The sequence below is a fragment of the Staurois parvus genome, unplaced genomic scaffold (assembly GCF_062004578.1).
Source record: "Staurois parvus isolate SC_StPar_1 unplaced genomic scaffold, SC_StPar_1.0 ptg000151l, whole genome shotgun sequence".
NCBI lineage: Eukaryota > Metazoa > Chordata > Amphibia > Anura > Ranidae > Staurois > Staurois parvus.
Genome location: NW_028317947.1, coordinates 19,390,749 through 19,402,500, shown reverse-complemented (window position 1 = coordinate 19,402,500; position 11,752 = coordinate 19,390,749). Strand labels below are relative to the sequence as shown.

The following is an 11,752-nucleotide window of genomic DNA, read 5'->3' as shown; positions in this document are numbered from 1 at the left end:
TATATGTGCGTGTGTGTCTATATGTGCGTGTGTGTCTGTGTCTATATGTGTGTGTCTATATGTGTGTGTGTATATGTGTGTGTCTATATGTGTGTGTCTATATGTGTGTGTCTATATGTGTGTGTCTATATATGTGTGTCTATATGTGTGTGTGTGTCTCTATGTGTGTGTGTGTGTCTCTATATGTGTGTGTGTGTGTGTCTCTATATGTGTGTGTGTGTCTCTATATGTGTGTGTGTGTCTCTATATGTGTGTGTGTGTCTCTATATGTGTGTGTGTGTCTCTATGTGTGTGTGTGTCTCTATATGTGTGTGTGTGTGTGTCTCTATATGTGTGTGTGTATGTATATGTGTGTGTGTATGTATATATATATGTGTGTATGTGTGTGTGTGTATGTATATATATATGTGTGTGTGTCTGTGTATATGTACGTGTGTGTATGTATATGTACGTGTGTGTGTGTATGTATGTATGTATATATATATATATATATGTGTGTGTGTGTGTATATGTATGTATGTATGTATGTATATATATATGTGTGTGTGTGTGTGTGTGTGTGTGTGTGTGTGTGTGTATTATTATTATTTTTTTTTTTTTAACTAGTTACCGCTGCCTTTCTTTTTAACTAAACTAAACTAGAACTAAAGAGCCCTTAGAATGTTGTAATCATAGCTGGAAGTCATCAAACCTATGGTTGCACAGTCTTGGTGGTTCTTTGTGCCACAGACAAGGAAGCACATTATTATGACAGAGCCCTAAACCCTGCTGATGTTGATAATGGAAGAAAAGAATGATCTGTAATACTTGGTTACAGTCCAAGACTCTTGTAGATTAATAACACAGTGGTCAAACCACTACTTTGTATCTTATTCATTATTATAACCATCTTTTTGATTTTGAGAACACCATACTGTACTAATCAATCTTGAGGGGGGTTTGCTTAAATCTGAAGCCTACACTAAACTATCCTGTCTACATACAAGGCACGTGTATACCTTAGCCTTTGAGTTGTGTATTTCTTACAGGTCTGGGCCATAGTATAGCATGAGCCAGGTCCTACACTTTGCACAGGAGTTTCCTAGAATAGAGACCGGTCACTGCTTCTCTCTCCTTGTGCATGGTGACTGGTTTTGTATCTGTCCCTCCTGTACTTTTTCCTTAGGCAGCCTGTAGTGAGTGGGTCCCTTGTATAGCTCTCCTCTATGCAAAGGCTACCTACAGCACAGTGATGACATCACTGCTATTTTTAAAAGGCAATACCTGGGTATGCAAATACATTTGGTGCATGTAAAGAATAATAATATCCTTTGCTGCTATTGATGAATATAACAAAATGTTTTGCCGTGATTGAGAGAATTTAGAACAATTAAAGTGGAAGTAAAGGCAAAACCTGACTAACTTTAAACCTACTCTTAGCCACATTCTAAGCCTAATCTATCTAGCCCTGTAAAAAAAAATTGCTATAATTACCTGTTCTGCTGGCACTCCGGTCTCCAACAGCACCTTCTGTGAGCAGGAGACGGCCAACAATGGCTGGGAAATGCCTGGGAAGTGATATCCTCCATAGAGTTACTATGAGGTTTCCATTGCTGGCTGCCTCTCCTCTCCCACAAAGTGAAGCTGCTGCTTACAGCCTGCGACCGGAGCGGCTGCAGAACAAGTAAGTATAGTGATGAGAGTAGTTTTAGCATTAGTTAGGTTTTGCCTTTGCTTCCACTTTAAACATTGGTATCAGGGGCAGACTGACAACTCATGGGGCCCCTGGGCAATAGGGGATCATGGGGCCCCTGTGTCCTTGCCCAAACTCAAAAAAGCCTATGAAAAAGGTACCAGGGGCATCTCATGGGGCCCCCTACTGACCCCGGGCCCTCGGGCAGTGCCAGAGTTTCCAAATGGTCAGTCCGCCCCTGATTGGTATTCTGCGTTATGATGAGAAAATTCATAGCCTTTTTTTTTTTTAATTTGTGAATGTATTTTGCTAAAGACAAGGTCATTCTTGTTGACTTTAAAGTGATATTAAAGATAGAATTTTTTTTTTTTTTCCAAACATGTCAAACCTGCTCTATGTAAGTGTTTTGCATAGAGCAGCCCTGATCCTCCTCTTCTCAGGCCCCCACCAGTGCTCCTGGCCCCTCCCCCTCTCCTCAGTCCCCCCCAGCGCAAGCCGCTTGTCCTGGGGGCACTCATGCGAGTTTGCTCCCGAGCCCTGTTCTGTGTGTGAATAAGACACACAGAATGGGGCTCGGCCCCACTCCCGCTCCTGCTCCCTCCTCACTGGCCATGACTGACAGCCACTGGAGTCAATGACTCCCGCTGCTGTCTCTCAGCCAATGTGGAGGCAGAGACCCAGGAGAACCGATGCTCTTGTGCACATTGCTGGATTGGGCTCAGGTAAGTATTGGGGGTCTGCAGTGGAAGCTGCATACTGAAGGTTTTTTACTTCCATGCATAGAATGCATGAAGATAAAAAAAAACCTTCAGCCTTTAGAACCACTTTTAATAGTGGTTGAAATATTGAAGATGTAAGTAATGTGCGATTACGGTGAGATTGCTTGAATGTCTTGTTCTCTCTGCTTTCCAGGTATCCTAGATCAAGGAGAAGGGGTCTTGATAATTTTCGATGAGCCCCCTGTAGATAAGACATATGAAGCTGCTCTGGAAACTATTCAAAACATGAGCAAAGTGGTGGACTCTCTGTACAACAAGGCCAAGAAACTTACATAGGTGAGTGATGGGGAAGATTGATTGCTGATTAACAGAGGGTTACTTTGACCTTGCATGACCTGAATTTTAGGCTATTCCTACTGAATTGGGCCAAAATTCTTGCCGTGGGTGCCCCTTCAAGCACCACCCTCCTCATTAAAGTCACTTTAAAAATAGGTGGAGCCAGGTGGAAGACTATTAGCCGAACAGTGACTGTGTTCTGTATCCTGTCTGAAGCAGCCACTGTTTGGGAATTTATTATTATACAGGATTTATATAGCACCAGCAGTTTGCTCAGCGCTGTACATTGTAACGGGAGATAATACAGTTCAATACAAGAGGGTTAGGAGGGCCCTACTCCTTGGAGCTTACAATCTAAGAGGGAGGGGCTAGTGGTACAAAAGGTAGTAACTGTGGGGGTTGGACTGGTAGGAGGAGTAGAAGATTCCATTATTAGGTGTGGGCAGGATAGGCTTCCCTGAAGAGAGAGGTTTTCAGAGATCGCCTAAAAGTGAGCAGAGTAGGCGATAGTCTGATAAATTGGGGTAGAGAGTTCCAGAGCATGGGGGAAGCTCTGGAGAAGTCCTGGAGACGAGCATGGGAGGAGGAGACAAGGGAGCTACAGAGTTAGGAGGTCGTGCGAAGAGCGGAGAGTACGGTTTGGGTGATATTTGGAGACATATTTATGCAGCCTCCGATGTTGCAGCTGTCAGAGAACAATAGCTGGCAGTGGAGATCTCTCCATACACCCTAATTGACTTTATCTCATTAAGCCTGTCTATGGGTGCATGGCTAGCCTTAAATCAGCAGACATGTCTCAGTTGATGTATGTTGTCCAAATCAAGCTTGGAATTGTTCTGTCAGATTCTATGGCCACCCGAAATGATTTCACATACTAGACTGCTGGTAAAAGCATTGGTGGAAAGTGAGAAGGCATGGGCTGGTACCTGGAGGTCTCATTTTCTCTAATAATGCACTCATTCAGCCAGTCTGCAGAATACTCTTTGGATCATCAATATAAAGTATACAGCAACGTTTCTCAAGCTACGAATGCCTGGCCCCATTTGCAATGACCTTAAAGTGAACAGCTTTGTCATGGGTTCCATTTTTGTATTGATACAAGATGATCATACCCTTAAATATCAGTTCTCAAGGGACAATAAATGTAATCTCCCCCTGTCATCCCCCAGACCCCCATCACATACTGAACTCTACGTTTTTGGTGGGCTGTGAAGCTCCGTTTAGTTTAGTATGCGGTTGTTGTATTTTGTATTTCAATGTTTTTATTAATTTATAAACAGTTTAAGACAGGAGCAACAAAACTCGCCGACACGGGGGCTATCAATTGCACATAAAAAAAATTACAAAAAACAGAGCAAAAGGTGTGCCCACGCAGGGGCTATCAATGACACATACGACAAAAACATTAGTATAGCACCGACAGTAACTCAAACTAAAGGCAGCTATCCACCGCCACACCAAAAATAAACAGAAAAGGAAAGAGGAGTACAAAAGGAAAAAGATAAGACCAAGAGCAGGGGTCTGAGAACGCCATTACCGAGCAAGATCACAACCCCAGACTAGCAGGGGTGGTTGTTCTATTTTGATGCTGAGAAATGGGGATCTCTAGCAGGACAGGATGATCTTGTATTTTGGGTTGTAGGAAGTAGCGGAAGGACATTTCACAACAGTCTTGTCATGTATTGCTAAAAGCATAGCATAATGATGGAGGCGTCAAACATGTCTCGCTCCCTTTGAAGGATACTGCCACTTCTGCTTTTTATGCAACACAGGATGTGTTCTTTAAACCATCACGTCTGTATTTCTCTTTGTTGTGTAATAATGTGTGTTGTGTACAGAGAGCCATGAGCAAGCTGATCATTGAGATTGGGGAGTATGTATTGCTGAGATGAGTACAGCTAGCCAGGAACGTAGCTGGTGGGTTTAGCTGAGGGATGTCAGTAGCTGTCGGGTGACCCCTTAAAGGCCCCTGAAGAACCCAATATTCCTAAAAACTAAAACTGGTACTCGCAGAATCTGGTGCAGCTGTGCATAGTAACCATTCAGCTTTGAACATCAACTTGTTCAATTAAGCTTAGGCAATAAAACCTGGAAGCTGATTGGTTACTATGCACAGTGGCTGAACCAGATTCTGTATGCACCAGTTTTAGTAAATCTCCCTCCATCTGTTACTTTTCCCATAAAATGATAGTACAAATCCACTAAAAAGGGAACCTGCTAGAATGCATGTATGGAAGAGGCTGGCTTGTTTTGTTTCATCATTTTGCAGGGGTTGTCTGTTCTTTGGCCTAATGCATTTGTAGAGCAGACAGAAGTGTATGCTGAGTGCTTCCACAGAAACCAGTAGCACAGTCACCCTGCACATCCCAGTAACTTGTATTCTTTTGTGTATTACAGGCCATCTGAAAGTGTCGATTCTTGAAGAAGCAGAACAGGAGCAGTGGACACCTCTCTTCCTCATGTGGGATGTGGAAAAGGGGCAGGGGGGCGCTCAAGGGAATCCTTTTTTTCTTTTTTTTTTTTCCATACCTCCTTTATAACATCTTTTGTTGTCACCAAACGATTTTAAAGTTCCATTTGGGTACCTCATATTAGCACTTGAGCCGCTTCCAGGTTCTGAGTTAAATGCAACATTTACTGACTGTGTCCACTCTCAGCCATCCCAAGTCCTGGGGTTTGGGTAGAACATTTTGCTTGTTTTTTAAGGTATTTTTTTCTGTGTATTTATCAGGAGTGGGGGAATGCTGGGAGGGTCTGCTAGAGCTTAGCCGGGGCCCCCAGGAGAACACATACACAGCACTATACTGCTCTGTGTCTTGTGTACCATACACCGGCTTTCAGGACCCTGGAAGTAGGCTTGTCGGGGCTCTTGGTTCAGTTTCATCAGGGAGCCTTCACTTCTGATAAATAAACGGGTTTGCTGCTTGCAGGGATTTAAAAATTACTGTCGCTGCTCCTGTTACCACTTCAATAAGACGTGCCCCCGGCCCTGATCATGTCCTTTTTGGGTTTCAGTGTCCCACAAGAGGTGCACAAATTCCACCCAGCTGACCAGAGTATATCTGATGTTCAGATGTGTTCCAATAAAGATCCTTTTTTTTCTTTTTTCCTTCTCTTTTGTGTGTTTTCCATATGCATCAGCTCAATTTATAGAGGCCGAGTCCTATTCAGGCCAATGCTAGAACTGAAATAATTATAATATGTAGGCTTGGCCATGAAAGATTTACACTTGTCCCTGAGGCTTTCACGTTGCATATAGTGCTTTCTTGTGTATTGTCACATGTTCCATGAGTTTTGTTGGACTTTAATGGGAAAAAAAAAAAAAATCTGAGGGCCGTATGGTATGCTGTGCTCGAACGCAGTGCAGCAAGTTACATGTGTTTAACTGTGTTACCAGTTACTGCTAAGGGGCCCCCCCCCCCACATGTGCAGCAATGCAGACATTTAGAAAAGGGCAAAATGACTTCATTTCTGCCGCATATTACTGGGAAACTCTTCAATTTCAATGTAGTCTGACTTTTCAGCTTGACTCAAGGGTAAAAGATCTGATAATATTTGGCAGTGGTATCCCTGCCAAGGCTTGGCCTCCTATTCTGTCTCCTGTTTAGTGTGCTGAGTGTTATGTCGGACAGTATTATATAAAAGATCCCTCAACATTCTTTGGCAGATGAGTAGTGGAAGCAGAAGAAGCTGCAGCAATGTGGGACCAGAAAATCAAGAAACCAAAAAGTGACCCTAAATGGTATCTTTATTCTCCAAAAATCCATACACATGCACTTCTTAATGACCCTGTAATCTATTTTCATGAAATTGTTTGTTACGGTGTTTTTCTGCCTCCCTGTAACATCCTCTGTGAGCTCCCAAGCCTCTCCATTTTTTTCCCCCCTTACTTCCGTTTGGAAGGAGCAGTGATGTTGGTTGCAGTTATGTACATTGCTCTATATGCACTACACATGCCATAGTCCAAAGTCTGTAATCCATCTCCGGAACCAGCAAATGAGGGTGGCTACATTCCTACATACAGTGGGATCATGGACAATGAATGTAGCCACCCTCTAACAGCAGGGAAAGTAAAAGTAGTTTGAAGATTTGGAGGTGGCTGAAAGCAATAGAATGTACTTTTTTTGAGTTAATACATTCTTCAATAGAGGTTTCTAATTTATCTTTATGTTCAATCTGAGTTTATGGTTTCTGTTAAAAACCGGTAAAAACTTTTCAATAAAGTACCGGTACCATAAAGGGGATTCAAAAACATACACATAAAAACAGGAAATAAACAGATACTTGCACCGTCACACAGAGGAGGGGGCAAGGACAAAAAGAAAGGGAGGGAGAAAAACAAAGTAAGAGCATAGCCATGATTGGGCAACTAGGATAAACGTCACTCAGTGGTAGGTACACAGAGCCTGCTGCTGCCCCAAGAGAAGGTCTTGCAACTCAGAGGACTCCTTGTACATCTTCCAAGAGGGCCATGTTTGGTGGTGTTATGTATCCAATTCTTGAAGGGATCCTCTCAATGTGAGCTGTCTCTGTAACCCCCTACACTAGGGATAGTACATGGGCCATCCGCCAGTCGCATAGAATGACTAGTCTGGCTGTTGTCAAACAATGCCTAAGAAGACCTTTTTTTTGTGCATTTGAAAGATCCAGGTAGTACAGAGAGTAGGGTTACATGGGGAGTATTGGGAACTGTCCCATCCGCAAAGGATGGTTTAAAGCTGTGGAATTAGATCCCAGAAATCGTGGATGGGTTTGCATTCCTACCAGATGTGTAATAGCCTCTACAACTGTGGCAATGCCAGCGTAGATTGATTTTTTTTTTTTTTTTTTTTAGGGCCGGTGCACACCACATGCAGTCCAGTGTGTCTTTGTTTTATTTTTATTCTGCATCAAAAATGCAAGTATAGTAGGTTATATGGTCTCCAATGGCAGACTTCACACCAGTGCGGACAGTTGCATTGCACTCCAGTTCCAGAAAAAAAAGTAAAACATGCTGCATTTATTCTGCACTGAATTGTACTGGAACCTGGTAAAATGCATATACACCGCACATGTCCTTATTTACGGTAAAGAATAAAACAAGGGAAAAAATTCACTGGGTTAGCAGGAAAGACCATGTGTGATTAGGAGCCAAGTTAGAAGTATCCACATTGTGGTATCATCCCAAACTTTCAATTAACGCTGAACCATAAATGTGGAACTGTCATGCTCAGAAAAAAAGTGACTTTATATGTACCTCACAGTGGGATAAATATACAACACAAAACTAAAAAAATATATATTTATTAATCCATCCAATTAAAATAGACATTGTACATGAAAACAATATCATGGTCTAGCACCAGCATATACAGTCGTACGTTTGTGATTAACAATAAGCGTATAGGGTCAACGCTTTTCACTGCATTTGCTTCCTCAGGATCCATGCTTGAGATGCAACACTAAGCCATATCAGATCACATCGCATGAAAAGATTGAAATAGTATACATCCTTGTGGGGGAGAATAGGACCGAATTAACCAAATGGGGGTTATTAAGCAAAGAGCAGGATCAAACTCTGATCTGGCTCTAAACGAGGGAGCAGCTTATAATTAGGTACATAACACTCCAGGCTGTTCCTATACAACTCCTATCCTAGGTCCAATTACAAGCTGCTCATATACCCATGGCTGTCCAAAACTCACTAACACGATGTTATCCACAAGTATAAGATCAACCAAACCAATAGCTCGTAACTGCAGACCATCAACCAAATTGGTTGATTGCCAAAACTGCATAGACCATCAACCAAATGACCAGTCAACCAATAGGATAGGAGCCATATGGGAACAGCCTGGAGTGTTATGTACCTAATTATAAGCTGATCCCTGCTCTCCCTTGTTTAGAGCCAGATCAGAGTTTGATCCTGCTCTTTGCTCAATATCCCCCATTTGGTTCCATTTGGGTCATTTGACCCTTTTCTCCCCCACAAGGAAGGATGTATACTGCTTCAATCCTTTCATGCTAGGTGATGGCTTAGTGTTGCATCTCAAGGGTGGATCCTGAGGAAGCAAATGCAGCGAAACGCGTCGACCCTATACGCTCATTGTTCATCACAAACTTAAGACTGTATGCTGGTGCTAGACTGATATTGTTTTCATGTAAAATGGCAATTTTAATTGGATCGATTAATATATTTTTTATAGTTCTGTGTTTATCCCATTGTGAGGTACATATAAAATCCCTCTTTTTCTGCGCATGATAGTTCCACATTTATGCTTAGGTGTGGTTACTTATGCTTACTGTTTTGTACCTTTTTTTAAAAAAAAAATGCACTGGAATTCTTCAAAAACGCACATGCAGAAACTCATCCCGACTCCGTTTCTATGGTGTGAACTGGCCCTTAAACCAGAATTTGGTGGCTTATGTATGTTACAGTTACAAGTTGGAATAGTCCTCATCTCCTGAATCATTCGCTCTCAAGGTAACACACCTATCCTAGGGGGTGTTTGATGATTAAACTCAGAATAATAGTTTGGAAGAAGAGATCTGTTTAGAAATATTTTTTTGTACAGGTAGGGAGAACTGATAATAAATTCACTAAGAACTGTACCAACAAATACAAGCACAGTGGTTCTGTCTGCATTCCTGATTAATTCGTGATTAACCAAATCCACACAAAATGTATTGCTCTCCTAAAAGGTAGAGCCCAAACGTTTTCTCTTAGTTTAAGTTGTCATTTTATTTTTGGCTGTGTCCTGTTGAGATTTTTATTCTCTTCCTGTCCTGGAGATACAACTAACTGGAAGTAAAAAAGAAATTTTTACAAAGTGAAGGAAATTCTCCTGTTAGTTGTAGATGAGGATACAAGTCCTAAAAAGTTGGAGTTGAGGTCGCAGAGGAACCCATGAAGGAAAAAGGTGCGTCAAAGGCTTATCTTTATTGGTCATGGAATATAATTTACATCCATGTGTTTCATGGTTTACACTACTTCAGGGAGGTGTGTTGAAGCACCTGCAGTGTGCAAATCTTCTCATATTCTCTCAGTGTCCCTTGCTGACGTCAGAACAGGTGTCTTTATTGGTAGTATTCCCCCCTCACCTCTTGTTCTGGTGTCGGGGACGACTGTAAAATTTAGAATGTCCCATCACTTCCTGTCTTTGTGACACTGGTCACCAGGACCAAAAGGGAGTGTGAAGCTCCCCAGAGGGGGCTCGTGCACCAATAAAACACATGGCTGAACTTTTAATACTTGACTAACAAGTTTTTGCTTTACATAAACCTTAAAAGTGAATGAATGGATAGGAAATTCTTTAGTTGTGCTCTTTATACTAAATTTGTTCTTGAGAATATTACCCAGTGTGTCTTCACAATTGTATTCGCATGAAGTTTCCCGTAAACGACTGTCACTTATCAAAATGTTTCTATTTTTAGTGCAATGATTGGAGATTGTTGAAAGACAAATCTGGACTTCCTTATCTGGACCAATCCTGTATTCAGAAAAATGTAGTCTGGCAATTCACTAGAAATATGAGACGCTGTTCCTGGGGCCATATTTACAAATAGCTGCCTTTAGAGTGGTTTGTCTGCAGCGATTGTAAAGTCAGGACCTTCTCTTCAGCGCTGAACTATACTGTAGGTACTTTGATTTAATAGCTATGCTGTAGATACTTTCATTGGAGATATATGTACAGTTGTGTTCAAAATAATAGCAGTCAGACATCACTAACCGGATCAATCACTGTTTTTGGTAGAAATGATATTTCTACATGGCAAATAATTTACTAGCAGGTGTAGTAGAGTAATAGAAATCCAACAGTCATGACATGCATGCTGCTGATTCTGTGTCATTGAAACACTAATTGAAAGGGGCATGTTCAAAATAATAGCAGGGTGGAGTTCTATTAGTGAGGTCATTCATTCTTTGAAAAACAGGTGGCAATTATTGCCCTTATTTAAGGAAGGAAGGCAGCAAATGTTGTACATGCTGGTTACAGTGCATTTCTCTCTGAAATTCTGAGGAAAATGGGTCGTTCCAGACATTGTTCAGAAGAACAACGTACCTTGATTAAAAAGTTGATTGGAGAGGGGAAAACATATAAAGAAGTGCAGAAAATGATAGGCTGCTCAGCTAAAATGATCGCAAATGCTTTAAAATGGCAACCAAAACCTGAAAGACGTGGAAGAAAGCAAAAAACTACCAGTGGAATGGATAGAAGAATAGCCAAAACGGCAAGGACTCAGCCAACAATCAGCTCCAGGAAGATGAAAGAAGGTGTGACGTTCCCTGTGAGGACTGTTACAATTAGAAGACGCCTATGTGAAGCCAAGCTATCTACAAGAAGCCCCCGCAAAGTCCCACTGTTGAAAAAAAGACACGTGTTGAAGAGGTTACAATTTGCCAAAGAGCACATTGACTGGCCTAAAGAGAAATGGCGCAACATTTTGTGGACTGATGAAAGTAAGATTGTTCTTTTTGGGTCTAGTGGCCGGAGACAGTTTGTCAGACAACCCCCAAACACTGAATTCAAGCCACAGTACACTGTGAAGACAGTGAAGCATGGTGGTGCAAGCATCATGATATGGGGATGTTTCTCATACTACAGTGTTGGGCCTATTTATCGCATACCAGGGATCATGGATCAGTTTGAATACATCAGAATACTTGAAGAGGTTATGCTGCCTTATGCTGAAGAGGAAATGCCCTTGAAATGGGTGTTCCAACAAGACAACGACCCCAAACACACCAGTAAACGTGCAACATCTTGGTTCCAGACCAACAAGATTGACGTTATGGAGTGGCCAGCCCAATCCCCGGATCTTAGTCCAATAGAAAACTTGTGGGGTGACATCAAAAATGCAGTTTCTGAGGCAAAACCAAGAAATAGAGATGAACTGTGGAATGTCGTCCAATCATCCTGGGCTGGAATACCTGTTCACAGGGGCCAGAAGTTGGTTGACTCCATGCAACACAGATGTACAGCAGTTCTCAGAAACAGTGCGACTACAACCAAATATTCATTAAGTGATTCAAAGGAAAGCAAAA

General features: G+C 41.9%; 1 protein-coding gene across 1 annotated transcript in view; it reads left to right on the top strand.

Moving 5' to 3' along the window:
* PSMD11 (proteasome 26S subunit, non-ATPase 11) overlaps window positions 1-5,832 on the top strand; it is a 45,480-nt gene extending 39,648 nt beyond the window's left edge. The window contains exons 13-14 of the mRNA XM_089674591.1: window positions 2,585-2,727; window positions 5,125-5,832. Coding sequence (XP_089530717.1) covers window positions 2,585-2,727 — 143 coding nt within the window. The 3' untranslated portion in view covers window positions 5,125-5,832. The remainder of the gene's footprint in view (window positions 1-2,584; window positions 2,728-5,124) is intronic.
* Window positions 5,833-11,752: the final 5,920 nt, after the last annotated feature.